Source organism: Sorex fumeus, unplaced genomic scaffold (genome assembly GCF_029834395.1).
Source record: "Sorex fumeus unplaced genomic scaffold, SorFum_2.1 ptg000025l, whole genome shotgun sequence".
NCBI classification, from domain to species: Eukaryota; Metazoa; Chordata; class Mammalia; order Eulipotyphla; family Soricidae; genus Sorex; species Sorex fumeus.
In genome coordinates, this window is record NW_026606082.1 from 674,260 (window position 1) to 697,244 (window position 22,985).

The window sequence follows — 22,985 nt, forward strand, 5'->3', positions numbered from 1 at the left end:
CACCCCCTCAGGCCCAGCTGGGGAGACAGCGGTGAGGTCACCAGCTGGGTTGGGGACCGGGGAGGGGGACGGAGTGGGGGGCGGGGACAGGAAGACATTTGGTGGGCGTGGCCTGTTCAGCTCCTCCCAAGTAGCCGTCCACCAGGTGGAAGGGTCCAGGCCACAGCGAAACCCTCGGTGGGAACAAGGACGGCCCCAACAGGAAGTCAGTAGCAGCCCCCCCCCCCCCCTCAGGAGGAGCCACAGCTGGTTGGAATTTGCTCCCGTTGTCGGCTTTCCCAAAGACAGAATGAACTTCTGGCTCACCCCACCCCCGCTGCCTGGCCTGGCCTAGCCTGACATGCCCACAGGCCTGGAAGGGCAAAGGGGGGTGGGGGGAAGAGAGGAGTGGACAGGCGTCCAGGAGTCGGAGCCTCCAGGAGCTGGTGGTCATCACGTGGGACCTTCCTGAGCCTTGGCAGCGCTGGTGACGTGGGGAGCAGCGGGCTGGGGGCTGGGGTGAGTGCCAGGGTTAAAGCTCTCCCTTTGGCACTTACTCGACCCAAGATTGCTCAAGCATCCGCAGGCCCCAGGCCCGTCCCGAGCGGAGACCAGGGGGAGGGGGAGGAAAACGCTCCCTAATGAAGTGTGAGTGCAGCAGCCCTGGCCCCTGGTGACCTGCCCCTGCGGCAGAGGCCACACAGCTGTGGGCCGGGCCTGTCCGAGAGTTGGCTCGGCAGCCAAGGGGCTTGGGAGAGAGCTGAATGCTGATGCCCAGGGCCCCGCACCGCTCCCACCAGGCTTGGCCCCATTCTGCTCACGCTGTCTGTGGCAGCCGGGGTCTCGCAGTGTGTCCCATGCTTTCTGAAAACTGCTTACAAAGCTGACTTGGAAGTCCTCAACGTGCTTCCCGCAACCCGCCAAGGAGTCATGACTTATGGTCAACACGTCCCCGGGACTCTGCCAGGTTGCTGTGACCGGCCCGAGGTCACATCACTGCTGGCCTTGGTGGAGACCATCCCGGGGCTCCATGAGCCCAGGGGAACCAGTGAGTCAGAGTGAAGTGCTTCCGGGAGGCAGTCTCAATCAGGGAGGCGCTCTTTATAGTCTAGAATATTCTCGACAGATCCAGGCTCCATAAAAGAATTCTTTTGGCCGAGGAGGCCTCGGGTTGGGCTAGACACGGGTAAGTGCTTTCCCTGTCCACGTCTCGGCCTAGAAAGAGACGGGACAGTGACCCCGAGTCCCCCGGGGGTCAGCGTGGAGGTTAGCCAGACTCCAGAGCGGCTTTGCCTAAAGTGGGGAGCCCCGACACCCTCCCGGGGGCCGCGTCCTGCTGCAGGGTCTGAGGAATTGACAAGGGGGGCCCCACCCCTATTTCCTGTCTCTGCTCTGAGCACCTCCCAGCAGAGCAGCAGGGAAGCGGGGGGCACCGGCCAAGTCAGGGGGAGCGAAGGCACAGGGAGAGAGACGCGGGGTCCGGGGGTCCCCCAGAGGTGTCTCCTCTCCTTCCTCCAGGCCCCATATTCCCACACCCTCTGGTTCTCACAGAGCCCCCTTCCTGCGGCCCACAGGGCTTGTGCCGTGTCTCTCCAGCGGATCTGAAAGCCAAGGGTGTGGTCTGGGGGGTCCTGGGGCCTCAGGGGTCACCTCCCCCTACCCCCACCCCCGCAGAACCTCACAATGGAACCGGTGGAGGCTGGAGAGGCGGAAAGTGTGGGCCACTGTGGGTACAGACATGCAAAGTGTGCAAGTTTGCTGTGACCTGGTCGGCTCACGCAGTTAGGCCAGGGCTGGAGTCCATCCCAGGAGGCACAGAACAGGGTCCTTCAGTCCCTTCTCTTCTGCCCACCCCAGGTCCTGCAGGCATGCCGGACGGTCCTCCGTGGTTGGCTTTGCATCGGTCGAAGGCAAATCTTTACGAGGCGTGAGGCGCCGGCCCAGGGCAACCCGGACGAGGCGTGCTCTGTCTGTCGTGCCCAAGAAAAGGGGGTCTCAGCTCTGCCCACCCGGGCCCAGCACTGTTCAGCCCCCACCCAGTGAAGAGCACATCGGGCCCGGGAGGAGACATTCCGCCGTGCTCCCGAGAGGGCTCAGCGTTGGCGCCCGGGAACGTGGTGGGTGGGGGGTGTCTTCTGCAGGGGGGGGCTTCCCGGGGGCGGCTCAGAGCACGCCGGTCTCTCGCTCGTTCACGGAGGACCGCTCGTTCACGGAGGACATCTTGGTGAAGCTCCGGTGGCTGGGGTAGGAGGAGTGGCCGGTGTCCTCGCTCAGCGCGTTGACCAGGCGGGAGAGGAGGGCCACCTTGAACTTCTTGAAGTCCTGCCCCATGAAGACGTAGAGGATGGGGTTCACGCAGCTGTTGGCCATGGCGATGGCGGTGGCCAGCGGCAGGCCCAGGCTGAAGACCAGGCCGGGCAGGGCGCGGTGGTGCAGCTCCAGGAGGTAGAGCGTGTGGTAGGGGCACCAGCAGAGGAAGAAAGTGACGATGATGGTGACGATGATCTTAAAGGGCTTCTTGTTCTTCGCCAGGCGGTTCCGGCGCAGCTTGCAGACGATGGTGGCGTAGCAGACGGAGATGATGAGGACGGGGACCAGGAAGCCGCAGAGGAAGCGCGTGACGGTCACCACCAGTTGTCGGCTGAACCCCACGGTGCCGGGGGCGGCGTGGCCAAGCCCCGGGGGGGCGGGGGCGGCCGACAGGCTGAAGTTGTTGAAGCAGGAGACCCTCCCGTGCATCAGGGCCGTGTCCCGGAAGACGAGGGACGGGGAGCTGAGGAAGAAGGCCAGGACCCAGATGAGCAGGCAGGCGGTATAGGCCAGCCGCACGCTGCGGTGGTTCTGGGCCCACACCGGCAGCAGCACCGAGACGCAGCGGTCAAAGCTGATGGCCGTGAGCAGGAAGACGCTGGTGTACATGTTGTGGATGACCAGGAAGTTGCTGATCTTGCACATGGCCGTGCCGAAGACCCAGTGGTAGTCGAGGGCCGTGTATGCGATGTGCAGCGGCAGGAAGAGGTTGAACAGGAAGTCGGCCACCGCCAGGTTGAGGAACCACACGGTGTTCACCGTCCGCTTCATCTTGAACGTGGCGATGACGATGACCACGCCGTTGCCCAGGATGCCCAGGAAGCAGATGAGGCTGTAGATGACCACCAGGAAGATCCTGGCCGCCCTGCCTTCGCGGGGGGACATGTCCTCCAGTACCAAGATGGCGTCGTCATAGTCCGTGTCGTAATACTCAGTCGAGTTGTTCTGATAATCTTCCTCCATCTCTGTGAGTAGAGAAAGGGGCCGTTAGCGGGCACTGGACTGGAACTAGCTGAAAGGCTGAGCACCAAGACCAACAATGGAGGAGGAGAGGAGGAGGAAGAAGAAGAAGAGGAGGAAGAGAAGGAGAAAAGGGGGAGGAGGAGAAGGAGGAGGAAGAGGTGGAGGAAGAGAAGGAGAAAAGGAGGAGGAGGAGAAGGAGGAGGAAGAAGTGGAGGAAGAGAAGGAGGAAGAGAAGGAGAAAAAGGAGGAGGAGGAGGAGGAAGAGGTGGAGGAAGAGAAGGAGGAAGAGAAGGAGAAAAAGGAGGAGGAGGAGGAGGAAGAGGTGGAGGAAGAGAAGGAGGAAGAGAAGGAGGAAGAGAATGAGGAAGAGGAGGAAGGGGAGGAGGAGGAGGAAGGGGAGGAGGAGGAGGAGGAGGAGGAGGAGGAAGAAGAGGAGGAAAAGAGGGGAAGAGGTGGGAGGAGAGAGGGGGGATGGGGGGCGAGGGGAGGAGCAACCCCCCGTCCCCACCACCCACAGGCCCTGAACGGAGTCAGACCAGTGTGAAGTTTCTCCCACTTTCTACGCTGCCATTTTATTTCTCAAACCAGCACCCCAACAGGTGCCACTAACGCCTGATCCTCGCAACAGCCCCAAGCGGTGAGGAGGTCAAGAAGCCCATTTTGCAGAGGACACCGAGGCCCAGAAAGCATGAGTCTCTTGCCCCAACCCTACAGCTAGAGCCGGTTGTCCCGAGACCACGTGTAGCCGCCCGCCTTGGGGCGTCATGAAGACTGCACGCGGTGCCTCGGGTGGGGACACAGCACTGCCACAAGGCACAGCTGCCAGGACTTGCCGGGGGCACGGACCCCTGGGGAGTCTGGAGGCAGTGCAGTGTGTGTGTGTGTGTGTGTGTGTGTGTGTGTGTGTGTGTGTGTGTGGTGGCGGGAGGTCCCAGGCCTCCATGCGCAATGCCTGCACTCAGCCTGTCCATCTCTCAGCGCCCCTGGGGGTGCCCTGCCTGAGACGCCCTGCCCAGGGAGAAGCGTCCTGGAGGATTCAGCGTGGGCACAGCACTGAGAAATGGGGCTGCCCCCACCTTGTCCGCTGAAGCTCTGCCCCCCCGCCGGGCGCCCCCATCTCCCCTTTCCGTCGCCACGGGGGGCATGCAGCGGCCCATCAAAGGCATCAGCCCCCCCACCCTGTGCAGACACAGGGGTCTGCTGTGCTTCTGTCCATCCTTCTGTCTCCAACAACTTCGACTTCCCTAGGGTTGCAGTGTTTCAGTTTGGTGAGGCGGGCGGGGGGGAGGGGGCGGGGTCCATGAGCATCACGTGGCTGCCCACACGCCATGCTGGGGGGTCCCGGGCACGGGGCTGGACGTGGCTGTCCCTCCAGCCGGGAAGGCTGCAGGTCGGTGCGACGGGTGTGTGCTCTGGCTCTGTGTCCGCTGGACTGGAGAGCATCTCCCCACCCTGCCCGCGGCCCCGGGGCCCCTCTTCCCCCAACCGCTCGGGCCTCGGCCTCACGCTCCCGTCTCCTGGGGCCTCTCCAGACACTCACCACTCTGCTTGCACAGCCATCTGGCGACGGTCAGGGGCACGCGGGGAGGACAGTCTGCCAACAGCTGGGCGCCATCGCAGCCAGGCAGGCAGGCAGGCAGGCAGGCGTGTCCAGGGCCAGCCACACCCCCCTTCCTGCCCCCGTCCCCCCAGGGAGTTGAGGGGAATAATGAGCTGTCCGGGCAGGGCTCCCGGGTTCCTCCTGTGACCCTCACTCATCCCAGAGTCAGCTCGGGGGCTCCCGGGTCCGGCCTCTCCACAGCTGGTCTCCCTCTGGGGTCAGTTCATAGAGGGGGACTGGGGGACTGGGAGCAGGGTGGGGATCATGCTTGTCACCTGGGCTGCTTGCTACTACCCCCTGCCCACTTACTGGACCTCGGTTGTGCAACCTGCACACAGAAAAGCTCATCTTTGGGCCCGCCTGCTTCCCGGGAAGGCTGGGGAGGACAGGACCAAAGCATTAAAGATGCACTTTGGGGTCTGGAGCGATAGCACAGCGGGTAGCCCACTTGCCTTGCACACAGCTGACCCGGGTTGGATCCCCTGCATCCTATAGGGTCCCCCGAGCACCGCCAGGAGGAATTCCTGAGTGCAGAGACAGGAGTGAGCCAAGAGCATCACCAGGTATGGCCCCCAAAGCCAAAGCCAATTTTTTTTTTGCTTTTTTGGGTCACACCCAGCGATGCACAGGGGTTCCTCCTGGCTCGTGCACTCAGGAATCACTCCTGGTAGTGCTCGGGGGACCATATGGGATGCTGGGGATTGAACCCTGGTCGGCTGTGTGCAAGGCAAACGCCCTACCCGCTGTGCTATCGCTCCAGCCCCAAAACCAAATTTTAAAAGACGCGCTTTGGGTATCAGAACTCAGAGGTGGTGACCCTCTTGTGTGGAGACAGTTGCGGGGGCCTGTCCCAGGCTCCCCCCACAGGGTTGGGGTCGTCCTGACCATCTCACCACCCCCCCACCCCCTCTTTAGAGGCTCAAGGTCAGGAAAATGCAGCCCTGTTCTCAGGATATCAGCACAAGCACTTGGGACTGGGGGATGGCAGGGACACCCCCAAACCCAACCCCTTGCCAAAGTGATGAGCCGAGAAACACAGATGAAGTCACAACTGGTCACACACTGTCGCTGCAACCCCCGGGGGTCAGTAGTTGAGGGTCATTTTGGGTTCCACGAACCTCCGTGAGCCTTGCAGCCCTGTCAGCATTTGCAAGACAGTGGTGGGGTCTTTACTTCCGTACTCCAGAGGCAAACTTCAAGTTCTTGATTTATTAGGGAAAAGTTCCAGGGAAAAAAAAAGTCAAGGGGTGGAGGAGGAGGTTGAGGAAGGGGAGGAGGGCCAGGGCAGCCCCAAAGTCCCAGGGAGATGTCCTGGCCGGGGGCCAGGGCGCAGGGAACAATGGAGGTCACGTTCCCAGAGGCAGAGTGTCAACGGCCTCCCAGCCAGCCTGGGTACAGGGTGTGGGTTGCGTCCCAGCCTCGCCCAGTCTTGCAGTGAGAGCCCCTAGTGGGAAACTGTGCCGAGCGAGAGGCTGCCAGAGACCTGTGTGCAGGCCAAGCCAGGGCCCTGGGCGCTGGGGGCTGGAGGTCACTGAACACCCGACCGGGGGAAGGGGACCACACATGCTCACGGTGCTTAGAAGCCTTGGACGGGGGCAGGGGAGGGCTAGAGCCATGGCACAGCGGGAGGGCATTTGCCTTGCACGTGGCCGGCGCTCGTCCATGGCCACTGCCCAGATGTGCTGTCGGCATGAGACTCTGCTGAGTCACACCGGTCAGGGTCGGGTAGGGAGCGTTTGCTTGGGGAGGCTACGGTGAGGTGGGCAGGGAACTCGGGGGGCTCCGGGGAGGGGACTAGCATGTGCTCAGAGGGGACTGTGGTTGCCAGGACCCCCTCGGCCAGCCCCGCCCCCAGGGAGAAGACAGCGCAGTCAGTCCAGCCCCCTGCCCCCTCAGACCACCTGTCCCCCATGGCAGACCGTGATGGGGGACGGGTGGGGTCAAGGTCACACCCGGTGCCCCCAGAGAGCAAAACCCTTTATGAAACAAGCCTGGCCGACACCCTTACTGCTTCCCAAGGCCAGAGGGGAAACTGAGGTGGAGGGAGGCGAAGGAGCGAGTCGGAAGCCCAGGTACCCCACCCCCACCCACCCCCAAGTCCGAACGGCCCCTTTGGACGGAGGAGGAAGCTCAGACCGGGCTGGAGCCTGCAAGGCTGCCCTCCTCACCTGCCTCCTCAGAATATTCTAGAAGCCTGTGGTCTCTGTGTGACGGCCTCAGAACCCCAGCGAGCAGGGAGCAGGGCTGGCCGGCACGTTTGACAGGCGGAGCCCGACTGAGCGTTGTCCCCCCTCTTCCTCATCTGGGCGTCCGTTGGGGTCCCTCGCACTGTCTGGTCCCGGCTGCCCCTGGGGGAGCACCCCCTGCTCCTCCATCCCCCTCCCCCTCGGCCCCACCCCTGGGACCCAGCAGCTCCTCCCTCCCGCGTCAGCCCCCCCTCTCGCTCCCCAGGCCCACCTCTGGCCAGAGTGGCGGGTGCTCCCTGCGCGGGCCTTATCAGGGCCCGTGGGCGTGGGAACGGGCTGAGGAAACTGGAAACCCGCCCCTCTGCCTTGGCCCAGATCCCCACTCCCCCGCCCGTCCCCAAAACCAGCCCCTTCTTCTCCTCCAACCTCTGAAAGGCTGAGGATGGGCCCCCCAGGAGGAGGATCCTGTTTTAGCTGGGAAAACCGAGGTCCCGGGAGAGGCCCTTCCCCCAGCGCCCAGAAAGGGACCCGGGATGGGCCTGCGGGCCCTGTGCCCTCCCGAGGCCTGGAGCTCAGCCTGCGCTGCCCACCCCCTGCCCGCTGCTGCTCTCCCCAGAGACCGGCCAAGGGAGGCGTGCTCGGAGAGAGGGGGCAAGCCCAGGTCACATGGCCAGGACTGGAACCCAGGTCTGGCTCCTTCACCTCGCCCAAGATCCCAGCCTCTGCCCCTGTGGGGTCCCCCCTCACCACTCCTCCAGCCCCCCCCGCCCCCCCCCCGCACATCCTCATCTTTGCAGGTCGGCCCACAGCTTGAACTCATCCTCCGGGGCGGACGAAAGGAGGTTCTTCACAGACACGCACACACACACACACACACACACACACACACACACAGACATACTCTCTCTCACACACACTCACAGCCACTCACACACTCACTCACACACTTACAGACTCACACACACACACATTCACACACTCACACATGTACTCACACACACACACACACACATAGACATTCTCTCACACACACTCACATACTCACCCACTCACAGCCACTCACACTCACACACGTACAGACTCACACACACACTCACACACATTCACACACTCACACATATACTCACACACTCACACACATTCACACACTCACACATATACTCACACAAACACACTCACACACACACTCACACCCGCTCACAGCCACTCACACACACTCACATGCATACAGACTCACAAACATTCACACACTCACAGATACTCACACTCACATATACACTCACACACACTCACATATACACTCACACTCACACACACAAACGCACACACAGACTCACACAGACTCACACACATACAGACTCACACTCACACACACAGACTCACACACACTCACACACATACAGACTTACACTCACACACATACAGACACAAACATTCACACACTCACACATACATTCACATACACTCACACTCTCACACTCACACACAAACACACACACTCACACACACTCACGCACGTAGATTCACACTCACTCACACACATACAGACTCACACACATTCACACACTCACACATATGCACTCACACACTCACACACACTAACACACACTCACACTCACACACTTTCACACACACTAACACATACTCTCACACAGTCTTATACACACATTCTCTCTCACATACACTCACACTCACACACACTCACACACATACACACACACACACGCCCAGATTCTTCAACACATATGGAGGGATTACAATTCCTCGACCCTCCGCTCTCCGGGAACCCCGAAACCACACACCCCCACAGATGTTCCAGCTGCACGCCTGGCAGCAGCCCCAGGACAGAATTAGCTCCGTGTCTGTCGGGGAGTTTCCTCCAGGGCCTCGCCCACGCCGGGCCGGCTCTGACTCATGCCGTGGGGCCGGGAGACCAGTTGGCTTTGGGTCTGGCGTGGCCCATTCGGGTGAAGGGCCCGGCCAGGATGGGGGAAGTGAGTGGGGAGGGGCAGCGTGGAGGGGTTTCACGCCCGGGGCCCGGGGGTGCTGGCCAGAGCCCCAAACGTCCCTCCAAACCACCCGCCACCATCTGCATCTGCCTTAGAACTCCGGGCCTCTCCGGGGCGTCCTGGCCCAAGCTGCTTCTCTGCTCTACACCAGGTTCACCCGTAGGAACAATTTCTCGATTTCTTTTCTTTTTGTTTTTTTCTTTTTGGGTCACACCCGGCGATGCTCAGGGGTTCCTCCTGGCTCTGCACTCAGGAATCCCCCCTGGCGGTGCTCAGGGGACCCTACGGGATGCTGGGAATCGAACCCGGGTCAGCCGTGTGCAAGGCAAACGCCCTCCCAGCGGGGCTATTGCTCCAGCCCCCAACTTCTCAATTTCCGTTCTGGGGGGCTGGGAGAGGACTCCCAGCGATGGCTCTGCAGACCAACCTGGTGGGCTCGGGACCACCGGGGCTGCGGGGGTCCAACTGGGGCTGGTCGCAGGCAAGGCCAGCGCCCTCCGTATGTACTACTCCTCGGGCCCCTGATCTATAGGGACAATGTCAGTTTACCCCTTGCCCTCTGACCTCTGACCTCCAGCTGAGTTAGACTCTTGTGTCCTGGTGGGGGCTGATTCCCCAGGCTCCCACCCCCGCCTCGAGTGTGAAAGTCATGAGCTCCTTGGCCCCTTGGTCTGGGGTCTGAAAGCTGAGCCCCTGCTGCTGTTCCGTCCCTCTGCCGTGTACCCCTTTCCCGTCCCCCACGCCTGAGCTCCCTCTTGGGCGTGGCCTCGCTTCCCGCATGACCCTCAGGGAGAAACTGGCCTCTCGGGGCTGCCCTCCCACGCCCCCTGTCTGTCAGCACCTTTCTTCTCGTCCGGAGAGGCCCCAGCCTTGGCAAGAGGCCGCCTCACCACTCCACATCCCCAGAATTCCATTTTCAACCTGACCTAGTCCCTGGAGAGAATGTTTTCCCTCACGTAGGGGACAATTAATAAGATTCCGAATGTCCGGATCTGAGAGGCAGTTCAAAGAGCTGGAGCCCGCGAGAGGCCCGCTTCCGGTCCCCGGCACCACCTGGGCTCCGAGCTCCCTTGGTGTGGCTCCAGCAGCCCGGAGCATCGAACTGCTGGCCTGATGCAGTGAACGTGGACAGTAACAATCTCCAGGCTCCCTGACACACGCACGGTCTTCTTTTTGTCTCTCACTCAGGAGCACACACAGAATTTGAGGAAGCTCTTAAAGGGGGTCACATCCTCATGCGAAAAACGGTGCCCCACATGCTGCAACCCTGCCAAGAAGGTTCGGCTGCAGGAGAGAGGCCGGTGCTGTCCGACCCACTCACAAGGAACCCGAGAAAACAGGCTGGAGCGGCAGTTTAGGGCTTGGGGACTTGCCTAGCGTACAGCCGACCCGGGCCCCCTGGCACTGCATATGGTCCCCAGAGAGAACAAGACCAAAGCAAATTCTGGAAAGAATTAGAAAATACTTTGGGATTCTATTAAAAATTGTGAAAGTCCAAGGACGATAGAAAATAGAGAGTCAACAAGCGGCCACGGAAGAGAAGAGGAACGGGGAGGAATGGGAGGTAAGGGGTCAGTCGAGGGCCTCAGAGCGAAACCAGGATCTGGGGGTCAGCCTGACACAGCAGGCCCAGTCGTGGGTCTGTTAGGCTGTAGACCTGAAATCAAAGCGACAATGATGCAAAGACGGGGAACGGCCACAAAATCGAAGCACACCGCCTCTCCAGCCTGAAGCGTCGGCGGCGTCTCGGGCCCTAGAACACGCTGGTCCAGGAGACCTGAGCAGCCGGCCCCCAGCTCGGGCTGGAACCCTAGCTCAGCAGCACGGCCGGCTGAAAGAGGGAGTGAGGGTCTGTTTCTTCACAAGCTGAGCCTTTGCTTTTGTTTGCGGGGTTTCATGGGAGATGGGGGTTGCCCAGGGTCGTGCTTGGGGGGCGGGGATGGAGCCCAGGGCTCTCACACACCGAGCCTTTGGGTCATCTCCCTGTCCCCACCCCCACCCCGGCCCCATCCTGCCATTTTACTGGACACCCGGCAGGCGGCACCGTCCCCACCAAGTCCTCCTCGGCGTCCTTGGCCGCTGGGCAGAGGGCAGGCAGCCTGGGCAGCCCCCACAAACAGCTGGGCCCTGGCTGCAGCCCACTGGTCTGGGAGCCCAGACGCCTAATCCCTTGAAGTCACTTAATCCCTTGAAGCCAGCCTGGAGCCGCTCACGCAAATAATCCCCGAGTGTGTACACAGGGCCTTCCAGGGAGGCCCGGCGGGGGCGCTGCCCGGGCGGGCCCTGACGTAGTTGGGTCAGGATGTAGCCGGACAGGCCTGCACGGGTGGTCGCTGCCTCCCTGAGAGGAGTCCACTTGTGTCCACTGTGCCTGCAGCTCATGTCCACTGTGTTCCGCAAGACTCACCCACAACGGGGACGGGGCACCCAGATGCAGGCATCATGGTCCTGGCCTGGGGCTCTGAAATCCAGGCCAGCAAAGTGTCCCCCTTTGGCCACGAGGGCCACCCTGACACTGCCTCTGCTTCTCCCTGAGTCCCAGAGAAGTCTGGGTCGGGGCGGGGCAGGGGGCCCGACTGTGTGCAGGGGCTATGTGCTGAGACCACGTGCAGGGGCCATGGCAGGCAGCCTGGGCTGTGTGCAAGGGCTGTGTACAGGCTGAGCCGCGTGCACGCCTTAGTAGGGAGACACGCGGGGAGCCCTGGGTTGCCTCTAGCTGGACCCCACCCCTTGCCAGGCCTCCGCCCGAGCCGCAGCGAGGATGGCGCCTGGGAACGGGAGTCCAGTCTGCCCAGGAAGAGGGTTAGAAGGGCCAGGGCCAGACTTGCCCAGAGAGGCGGATCTTCTGTGGAGCCCACGGCAGGACACGGAGACGCCCGTGACCAGCCCCAGCCCCTTCGGGGCACAGGGGCCACTGGGGAGCATTTCCAAGGCGAGCTGGGGGCCCCTCTGTAGAGCAGGGAGAAGCTTGGGAGCGGAGAACACGGCCGGGTGCGGCCAGGGCTGCCCTCCCCCGCGCCGCCCCTCAGGCCAGATGTGGCCACAGACGGAGAGGACGCGCTGGCCACGGCCACCTCCAGCCTGACCCTCCCTCCCCGGCTCCCCCGGCCTCTGCACGTGCCTCGGCAAAGCGTTTTTCCACTCGACCCAACTCCAGGATCGAGCTCTCGGGCCCCCTCGCAGTGGGGGGCTTCCAGTGGGGGCGGTGTGGCAGCCACACCTGAGTTCCGCCTCTGAGACTTGGGGAGGACACAGGGGCCACAGGATGAAGGAAAAGGACCCGACGGGCGGGCCAGCCCTGCCGAGCATCCCTGGCAATGCCAGGTGCCCCCGGAAGCAGAGCATCCGGCTTCCCCTCGTGGGAAGGGACCCCTGGAACCCTGCTATCCATCCCGCAGGTCAAGATTTCAGCACCCGCTCCAGCCCTGCCTCCTGTGTGACCTGGTCCAGGCTACTGCCCTTCTCTGAGCCTCCAGCAAGGGATCAGAGACGCCAGGCCAAGGACGGGCTTGGTATCTGTCCCGGTTGCCGATTTGGTGGGAAAACATGGGCCATGGCTCCCCCGGGGCCGAGAGGAAGCTGACGTGTCTGGCTCCTCGCTCCTGCACATCTGCCCAGGGCAGCCCCGCCTGGGCCCCTTGCTCCGCTGGCTCCAGGCCGGCTTGTTCTGGAAGCTTCCTGACTCTGGCCCGAATGTTCTCCTTCCCGGCCCCTCCTGGGGGGAGGTGAGCTCGGCACGCCCAGGGTTCCCGGCGTGTGGTTTGGCACCTGAGCCTGGGAGAGCTCAGAGGACCTCAGAGGCCTGATGGGAGGGACAGGAGGCCCCAGACACGCTGACTCAAGCCCCTGGGAGTCTGAGACGCTTCCGGCAAGACGGTCCGGCCCCGGGCTGGAGGGAAGCCTCCAGCATCCGGGTCCCTCACTCGGGTTCTCGGACCCTTCCAGCTGCTGCGTCCACAGCTGGGGTGCACCGGGCCGGGGTGGAGGGTCACACCCCTTCCCTCGGGAGCTGGGCCATGACCAGGGAGAGATGGACAAGACCCTGGGGAGAAAGTCTGGAAGCGAGCGCGTGGCCGCCCGGCTGTCTGGGTTCGAATCCCTGCTCTGCCCCCGGCATCCAGGTGAGGCGGGCATGCCCCCACCCCTCTCTGGGCCCTCGTCTCCCCATCAGAAAAGCAGGGGTGTCGGCCACCCCTGGGTCCCAGGGCTGAGAGGGAGACTGAACGCGCTGGCAGTGGTCAGAGGGCAGAGACATGACGGTTCCGTGGAGGCGTGGCGCGACGTTCCAGAAAAATCAAACGGCAGGAGGAAAAGTCCACAGTGGACGTGGGGGCTGCTTTTCCCAGCAGAGAGCTCTGCGGGGGTTGGGGGTGGGCCCCAAGTCCCGGGCTTGGAGAAGAGAGCGTGCATCTCTCTGTGAACAGGAGGACACCTACCCAGGGCCCTGGGACATTGCTGGGCTTGCCATCCTGGCCCTGTTCAAGACAGGTGGAAGGTGGCCAAGGAAACCAAGGGGCACTTCCTGGAAGAGGTGGCTTCCGAGCAGAGCCTTGAGGGGTTGGCTTTGACAGGAAGCTGTGGGCAGAGGAGGGCTTCCTCAGCAGGAAGTGTGTGTGCAAAGGCCCTGAGGCATGACAGAGGGAGAAGGACAGGAGACAGGTCCAGAGTGGGAGGCCACCCCCATACCAACTCGATTCTGAGGGCCACTGGGGGCCATGGGAGGTCTCGTGCAGGGGGTGCTCTGTCTTCCTAACATGCTCCCACTTTAACCCCTCTGGCTACCCTGGGGGTGGCATGGGGGGCAGGGGCTGCTGACAGGAGCCTGGAAAGGGCCTGATGACCCAGGTGAGGCTCCTTCCTCCCCTCCCCGACCCCTCAGGGCCAGGGAGCCCCACCAGAGCTGAGGTGCCCAGCCCCGGTTCCTTGAGGATTCCCCCCTAGGGCTACAAGGTCAAACTCCCCTCCAGAACCATTTCCACCGCAACTGCCAGTGCTCAGAGGAAGGTGTTGGCCCCGCCTCACAGAGAGAGCCCAAGGGGCCTTTGTGGGAGAAGCTGGTGAGAGGTGAGACCCAGCCAGGCCAGGCCTCCAGGAAACCTGGTCACCAAGGGGTGGGGAGTCAGGTAGGGGCCCTGGGGCATCCAGAAACAGCAGCTTACAAGCGTGGGGGGGGGGGCGGGGGGAGTTCGTAGAGCCCCCCTGGAAGATGGACTTGGATGAGGTGAAGGAACAGTCTCTGGGGCCTGAGTTTCGGATTCCAGAGAGGCACACCCCTCCCCGCATGGGAGAAGGAGGCCCTGAGGCTCTGCTTCTCACCACTCCTCCCTGTTGTCATCCAGACAAAATCTGGGGCTGGAGAGACAGTCCCCGAGCCCGCCAGGAGTGACCCCTGAGCACAGAGGCAGCAGTAAGCCCTGAGTACTGCTGGTCCACCCCCAAAGGGACAAAACCTGCCCGGGGATCTTTATCCTTAAGTGATGCTATTGGGGAAAACCTGGCAAGCTCCCAGTGAAACACAGTAACAAGTTTCACAATGTTACCAGCCGCTGCTCAAACACAATGATACAGTGATGCGATTGGAGGGTGGGGCCTTTGGGAGTGGTGGGGTCCTGGGTAGCTCCAGGAAGGTGCCGGCTCAGAGGACTCCTGGGCCACCTAGTGAAGGCCCCAGAGGACGACAGTCACGGAACCCAGAGGCCACCAAATCTGCCACGGCTTGATCTTGGGTTTCCCAGCCACCGGAACTGCAAGGAATTTCCTTTGGTTGGTTTGGTGTTTGGGTTTTGGCCCCACCCGGTGGTGCTCGGGACTTAGCCCTGGCTCTGCATTCGTGGATCACTGCTAGCATGCTCGGGAGACCATACGGGGTGCCAGGGATCGAATTCCTGTTGGCCGAGTGCAAGGCAAACATCCCACCCACTGTCCTATTGCTCTGGCCCTTCCCTTCTTTTTTTTTTATAAGCTCTATAGTTTATGGTGTTTTTTTTTTTAATTTAATTTTTATTAAAAACACCATGATGGGCTGGAGTGATAGCACAGCGGGTAGGGCGCTTGCCTTGCACGCGGCTGACCCGGGGTTTGATTCCCAGCATCCCATATGGTCCCCCGAGCACCGCCAGGAGTAACTCCTGAGTGCAGAACCAGGAGTAACCCCTGAGCATCGCCAGGTGTGACCCCAAAAGCAAAATAAATAAATAAGTAAAATAAAAACACCATGATTGACAAAGCTGTTCATTACACAGTTGGTTCAAGCATTTAGTATTCCAACACCAGGAGTGACCTTCCCTTCACCAATACTCCCTGTCTACCTCCCAATCCCAGCCTGCCCCCATAGGCACATAACAAATTTACTTCATATTGCTTATTCCAACAAAACTTAAGATCTGGCAAAGAGAATGATCAGAAAATAAATCAGTAAGAGCCCACTAGTGGATTAATTGGTCAATGACTTTGACCTATGCAAATAAGAAAACTGAAACCACTGAATACAACACAATTTTATATGCCAATTCCCATTTATGTTAGTTTTTGCCACAGCAGCCCAAGACTTGATGACTGAAATTGTGGAACGCACCAGACTCAACCAGCCAGTACCACCAGGATGGCAGGAATGCCGTACAATACAGTCGGTATAATTGTTCTCTTTTGACAGAAGATATTAAGGCACAGAGAGGTCAGGCCACCTGCCTGGGGCCACACAGAAACGACTGGACTAGGATTTAGACCAGCTCCAGTTCCCCACCCACTCTTTTATTCCTCCCCGCTTGTTTCTTGGCCTTTCCTTCTAGCACTCCTTCGGGCTGCTCCAGGCAGCAGGCAGCAGGAAGGACTTGGTCAGGTGGGTGGCACGGTGCAGGGCCTGGGCCCTGTCCTCCTCCTGGTGTATGGTCCCAGAAAGGAATTCAAACAAAACTCAGACATAGGTGGGTCTGCATCCCTCCTGAAACAGCAGGAATGCTGGCCTTTCTCCCAGAGAAAGAGGGCGGCCGCTTCCTGGTGGCCCTCAGCAAACCCCAAGCTTTGGATGAGCAGAGCCCCGGAATGCAAGGACCCTTATTCCCAGTGACCCAGGAGCAGGGCCATTCATTCATCCACCAAACAGCCCATCTCTCCATGGGAAGCCACCCCTTCCCCGGCCAGTGGGAGGAACCTGGAAAGGCCTGGCCCCACCCCCTGCTCAAGTCTGGTCAATGAAAAGACCTCATCCTCTGGCACCAATCACTTCTTTGGGAATTGGGCACGTGACCTACAGGGGCCCAATGAGAGGCTTCCCTGGGAGTCTTGTTGAAACTCCGGGAGAGGCGATGGGGCCTGCTGCTGAGTTAAAATCTCTGTTAAGATTTGCCTGAGGGGGGGATTGCCCTGCCACAGAGACAGGGGGGATGGGGGGATGGGGGTGGGAGGGATATTATCCATGGTGGTGGAAAATGGGCACTGTGGAGGGATGGGTATCTGATCATTGTATAATTGAAACCAAAGCACAAAAAATTATAAATCTACAACTTTAAAATAAATAAAATAAAATAAAGGGGAAAAAAAAAAAGATTTGCCTGAGGGACTGGAGCCACAGCACGGGGGTGGGGGGGGGTGGGGGGGGGGGGCTTTGCCTTACACGCTGACAACCCTGGTTCGACTCCCAGCATCCCATCGGGTCCCCTGAGCACTGCCAGGAGTAATTCTTGAGTGCAGAGCCCGGAGTAATAACCCCTGTGCATCGGCGGGTGTGACCCAAAAAGAAAACAGACAAACGGAAGATCTGCCGTGAACTACCACCCATGGCAGAGTTCAGCGGAAGGAGACCTGCACTGAAGGAAGCAGAGCTGGAGGCGGAGAACGACCAACCACAGGGAACCCCACGCGAGCCCTGGATATAAAGTTCTCCAGCCAATGATGGTCTTTCGCCGCTTTATCCAGTTCGAGTCGGAATTCCCTCTCCCGTAACAGAGAGAATCCTGACTCCCACACGGCAGTCCCGGCTCTGGCGCCCACCCTTCGACGTGGGACCTCACCAGAGTGCCTGCCCCCCACCCAGGGGTGGCTGGGAGAAAGGCTTTGCCTCCCACAGATCGCCCCCAGTCCGTTTGGAATGAAAGGCCCCTGCAGATGCAATAAAGCTTGCAAGGAAACCGAAGCGCCAACATCACCCCCAACTGGAGACCTTTTCTTCCCCTCCCGAAGCAGCCATGGGCCTGGCCCTGAGGCTGGTGCACAACCTGGGGAAGTGGAGGGAGGAGGCGTGAATCATAAATGTGTTCTAAATAGAGGCACTAATCAGAGCTGACATTTACTGGGGGCAGAGACTTCGGCCCGCTCGCAGCTACATCCCTGGCACCTTAAATAGTGCGTGACGCACTGGATGCACCCTAAAATTGGTTCAGTAAATCAGAGTGCCGACGGTGTGTGAGGCATACACATGCCATGGCCCAAACTTCCACAGTAGCATCGGGAGGTTCAAAGTAAGAAACCCGCGTTCAGAGGGGTGAGGTGACTTGCTCCGGGATGACCAGCTACACTGCTGCAGAAATCGTCTCCAGACCTCCGTGTCTGCTCAGAAAAGGGTCGTGGGGCGCACTGTGCGGGTACCCAGGAGAAGCAGGGAGGGAGAGAGGAGGGGGGGCAGGATGGAAGGAGGGCTGGGACACAGGGTGCTGGAGGCGGCGGCAGGGAGGGCGAGGGGGTGTGCCTGGTGGGGCAGGTCAGGGTTGTCATCGAGGGGGTCACAGTAGGCTGAAGGCATCGGGCGTGGGAGAGCCCTCAGGGCAAAATACCTGGCACTTCCACCCGTGCTCATCCCGCCCCACCCACCCCCAGAGTCCTCCCCTGCCTCTTGGTGGTGTTCATGTCTTCCCGACTCCCCGCCCCCCGGAGACCCCCCTGTGATGACAGCCTTTGCCACCCTCCCCCACTGCTTCCGGGCCTCCTGCCGAGAACCCCAGAGAGGCCCCTTTGCCCATTTCTGGGACCCCCGCCGCTTAGAGCCACAAGCAGCAACCTCTGTCGCTTCCAGCACCCCAGCCTAGAGCCATGGGCGCTATCACCGCTGCCTTTCCATACCTCACTTCGCTCACTCCAGCCTCCCCCCAGCCCTGATGACCACCACCAGTGAAGAAATGGGAGCCCAGAGAAGCCAAGCAACTATCCTGAGGTCACACAGCTGGGAAAAAAAGGAGACGGAACTTGGAACCCCAAACCATGTATGTTCCTCACACGATGAAGAGGGCTTGCTCTGAAGCCAGAGCACCGGAAGCTGAATCCCAGCCCTGCCCCTTACACATGGGTCAATCACGGATATGTAGAGGGAATTCTCAGCCTCAGTTTCTCTCCCTGTAGTGAGGAAGTTTTGCTCTCTCAAGGAGTGATCTTTGGCTTAAGTGAGAGACGGATCTACAAAGTGCTGAGAATAATGCCCGGCCGGGGTGGTTCTCTGCCACAGTTCCTGTTAGGGTTACTCTGAAGAGTGACTATGAGGGGCTAGAGAGACACCACCCTGGGTAGGGCTCTTGCCTTGCACACGGCCAACTCAGGTTCGATCCCCAGCATCCCAAATGGTTCCCAGAGAACCGCCAAGAGTGAGCCCTGAAGCACCAAATGAAGGGTGTTTGGAGGATGCTCCCAGGATGGGAGATGCACGTTGAAAGTAGATTGTAGACGAAACAGGATTGCCACTCCATGCCTCTTTTGCAGACCACAACACCCAAAAGGAGAGAGAGAACAAAGGGGAATTTCCTGCCACAGAGGCGGGGGGATGGGGGGAATGCGGGGTTGGAGGGATACTGGGATCCATGGTGGTGGAAAATTGGCGCTGGTGGAGGGATGGGTATTTGATCATCGGATAATCGAAATCCAAGCACAAAAATTTGTAAGTCTACAACTGTACCTCATGGTGTTTCACTAAAATTAATTTTAAAAAAAAGAGTGATCCCTGAGTGCAGAGCCAGGAGTCAGCCCTGAGCACAGCCGGGTGTGCCCACCCCTCCCCCTTCCCCCTCCCCCCGCCCAAAGAGTGAAAAGGATTCTTACTGTTAGCTTGAATCCTGGCTAGACGCGCACGATTATCCTTGTCCCAAAGCCTAAAGATAAGAACAGCTTGTCTTCACTGTCCCCTGCCCCCCAAGCCTAGCCCTTACTTGTTTAAGTTTACAGATAAGACAGGAGGTTCCGAAGGCCTGAGTTCAGACTGCAATGCAGGGTCCTGGGCCCCATCCCCAGCACTTCCTGGTCCCCTGCGTCCCCCCCTCTCCCCAGGAACAACTTCTGAGCACTGGGCTGAGAGTGGCCCCCCACTAGCACCGGCAGGAGGGGGGAGTCCCCCAAAATACAAACAAAGGAAGAAAGACAGTGGGTTTGGGGACCTATGAGGGGGGCTGGAGCCCATAGCCTGCCAGCCACCCCCCTAAGAGTCCGCTTCCCCCTTCCCTCTAAAATCTGCTTCCACACAGACCTCTGAGGCCCGAACTCCACCACCTCCCGCCGCAGCTGGTCATAATATCCTGAAGCTGGTGCTACAGATAGGCTGACCACCCAGTCCCGTCTCTCCCTCTCAGCCGCACTGGCCCTGGGCTGAGCCAGGGTCTGTAGTTAGGGAAAGAATGAGTGAGCGCAGACACGGAACTGGCTGTCTTCACGAAGCATCACAGCTCTGTGAAGACGGTCATTTCTCTGAGAAAGATAGGCCATGGGTTTTTGCGGGTCACTTTTTGGATGAGTGGAGGACGGTCAAGGATGGTTTTGAGTTGCCCATGTCCTTTGGTTTGGCAAGGAAAGGGAAGGGAAAGTCTGGAACGGTCTCAAAGCTCCTGGAGAATTGTGACCCGTTCCTGAAATCCCCGAGGCTGGAGTCTCGGGCGCAGATGGCCTGTTGAGTCCTTTGGAATTCAGGGAGGGTCCAAGTGGCTGGGCCTGGCCGAGGGGCGCTGAGTTCCCTCTTCCCGTTTTCCTGCAGGCTGGCGAAGAGCAGACCCCAGGCTGTGCCCCTCCAACCTGTCCCAGGAAGGGAGGGAGGGAGTCTGGAGCAAGGGACGGGCTTTACTAGGTCAGCGAAGGGAAGCAGAGACATCCCCCCGCCATAGACTGGGGGTGGCCGCCCTCCTATTTGCCACTGGACCCCTCTGAGCATTTCTGTCTTTCCCGTCCTATCCTTGCATGTTCCCCGGAGGGAAACTGAGGCCTTGCTTCCAGTGCCAACTCTGCTGCTCATTTCCAGAAACCCCTCCATGCATCTCTCCCACTCTGAGACGCAAACTCTCAGCGCTTTCAGACCCTGAGCTGTGGGTGCCCACCGGCCCCCCGAGGAGGACAGCGGGGATAATGAACCCCAAGCCAGCCCTGGGCCAGCGAGGTCGGAGGAACACGGAGCTGGATGTCCAGCCTGACTCCAGCATCAGTTTCAGGAGCTTTTCTTCCCCGAAGTCAAAGGAGAGGAGCCCTGGAGTCCTCGCTAGCTCACTGCAGGAAGCAGATGTGAGGTCTGGGGGTTCCCCTACCACCCCCAGAGTCAGGCTGATCCTGTAATTAAGTGCTTTGGGCATGAGGCACTCACATAAAAGACCCCCAGCTGGGGGGCCCCCAAGATCTGCTTGTTTGAGCAGAAAGCAAAGAACTTCAGGGTGGGAACGTGACTCAGCGGTAGAGAGCGCTTGCCTTTGCATGTGAGGCCGGGGTTCCATCCCCAACTCTGGGCTGCACATATTTTAAAAGCACTTACTTGTTCCTGGAGGAAGGGTCCTCTGGGTTCTTGAGGGGCTCTTCCTGCTGGGGGCCGCTGGAGTCAGACCTTGGGCTGCAGAAGGACACGAACCTCACCTGGTCCTCGAGGTGGCCTGGCCACAGGCGAGAAGCGGGCGCGGAGCAGACACCTTTAGAAGGCGGGTGGGGAGAATGGCCCGGGTTCAGACTCAGGATGGGGCGGCCGCCCCTCCCTGACGCCCGCATGCCCCCGGCGTCACGTCCACAGCGGAGGGGAGAGGAGGAGGGGCTGGTAATCCCTGTGTCCACCCAGCCTGCCCCAGTGAGTCAGAGCCTGGAATGCAACAGCACAGACTCCCCGGACCCCCCCCCCCCATCCAACCCAAGGCTTGCTTAAGGGGCACCACACACAGAGTCCCCCTACCCAGGTGCCTTCACACCTGGCTACACCCACAAAATAACGCATGCACCTGAAAATCAGAAGCGAACACTGCAAAAGCGAGCACTCACTCGGAGGGTGGGGGGGTCCACCCAGGGCAAGCGGGAGATTCAGGTGATGCTCCCACCCTGTTCCCCAGAGGGTGTGGGGTGCCCCTCTATTGTGGGGGCTCATTTGCTCGTTCCTGCACACCTGCGCTGGGTGCAGTGGCAGTGAGATGCTTCCTGCCACCCACCCCATCATCTCATCACACCTTCTCCCAAGGGCTGTGTGTCTCCTCCCTGCCGCCCCCCACCGCTGGGACCCCGGCTGAGGCCACTGGGAAGCAGTTGGTCCATTTCATCCTCCAGAGAAGGTGGCAGCCTCTGAGAGGGACGGAAGGAGGGAGGAGGGAACAAGAGGGTGGGGGGCCATGAGGAGGGACCCAGAGTCTCACTCAGCACCCCGGGCTGGCAGGGGAGACCCAGACCCCTGACCGTGCGCTCCTCCTAGAGATATAAGCAGCCCATGTCACCCCCAGCGTTCCGTAGGACACTGTGGAGAAGCCGGCCAGCCAGAGCGGTCTGCAGTTCCCAGAGCGAGGCTGAGAGTGAGGGAGAGAGGCCAGAGAGCAGGCATGGCACCGTCCCACTCAGGGCAGCCCGGTGCTGGGAACAGGGACCCAGTGTCCTGGGCACAAGGGGCTAACCTCCACCCAGCCTCCAGGCTAAAGCCCATCTCCCAGCTGGGCTCCCTGTTCCCCACTACAGGCTTTTTTTTTTTCGCTTTTTGGGTCACACCTGGTGATGCACAGGGGTTACTCCTGGCTCTGCACTCAGGAGTTACTCCTGGCAGTGCTCGGGGGACCATATGGGATGCTGGAAATCGAACCCGGGTCGGCCACATGCAAGGCAAACACTCTACCCACTGTGCTAGTGCTCCAGCCCCCCTCCAGACTCTGAACAACTAACGGTGGCAAAGACACAAAATAAAATGTCCCTGCCCCACCCCCCACACCCCACTGGGCATAATTTTACAGGAGAGGAGACTGAGTCCCAGACCTAGACAGCCTCAGAACTTAAAGCCACATGGTCAGATTTTGGAAGTTCCAGACAACGAGTCCCCCTGGCCTCTCCCACATCACCCCAGAGCACCCGGCCCAGCCTGTACCCCTCCAACCTGTCCCCGGGAGGGAGGGAGGGAGGGAGGGAGGAAGGAAGGGAGACCACAGCAAGGAAAGGGCTTTACCAGGTCAGCGAAGGGAAGCAGAAACCCCCAGGGTCCTCCTCGAGACCCAGCTCTCAGCTTGGGTGACCTGCTCTGCCCCAGCGCTCCGAAGGTCTCAGGTCACCACGGATGTGGGCGGGAGGGCCACAAGGCAGATGCTGGCCACCAATCGTGTCACCCTGCGGGCATTTTGGCCGCTGGCCAGCACTTTCCTTCGACAAGCAAACAAACCCCAAGTCCGCCCAATTCCACCCCGTGCGCTTGTAAGACGAGTGGGGGACAGAGAAGCAGGGAGGAAGTTGGAAGGATGAACTTCTCCTTCAGAGCTGACTCAGTCACTTCCTGCCCTCGGGTCCGAGTGAGCCAGGGAACGCTGCTGTGACCGGCCATCTGGAAGGCCCCAGGAACAAGGCTGGCTTCTCCCCACCCCAACTCGTTGAACCCCGGCTCCCCGGGCCCCAGAGTCAGGAGTGTTCTGTTCATACTCTCTCCACTAGATGCGAAGGTCTCAGGGAGACAGAAGCAGAGCTGGTGTCCAGTCACATGGGGGGGGGGGGGGTCAGGCTTGTGTGGAAAGGGTTCTCTCACACAATGTGAAGACACAGCCT

The 22,985-nt window shown here is 60.4% G+C and overlaps 1 protein-coding gene across 1 annotated transcript; it reads right to left on the bottom strand.

Annotated features, from left to right (window-relative positions):
- Positions 1–2,139: 2,139 nt before the first annotated feature.
- On the bottom strand, positions 2,140–20,815 carry CMKLR1 (chemerin chemokine-like receptor 1). Its single transcript, XM_056114469.1, has 2 exons — positions 20,752–20,815; positions 2,140–3,254 (listed from the first exon to the last, which is right to left on the bottom strand). The coding sequence occupies exon 2, from the start codon at positions 3,250–3,252 to the stop codon at positions 2,143–2,145; it is 1,110 nt and encodes a 369-aa protein (XP_055970444.1). The 5' UTR covers positions 3,253–3,254; positions 20,752–20,815; the 3' UTR covers positions 2,140–2,142.
- Between the last annotated feature and the right edge of the window lie 2,170 nt (positions 20,816–22,985).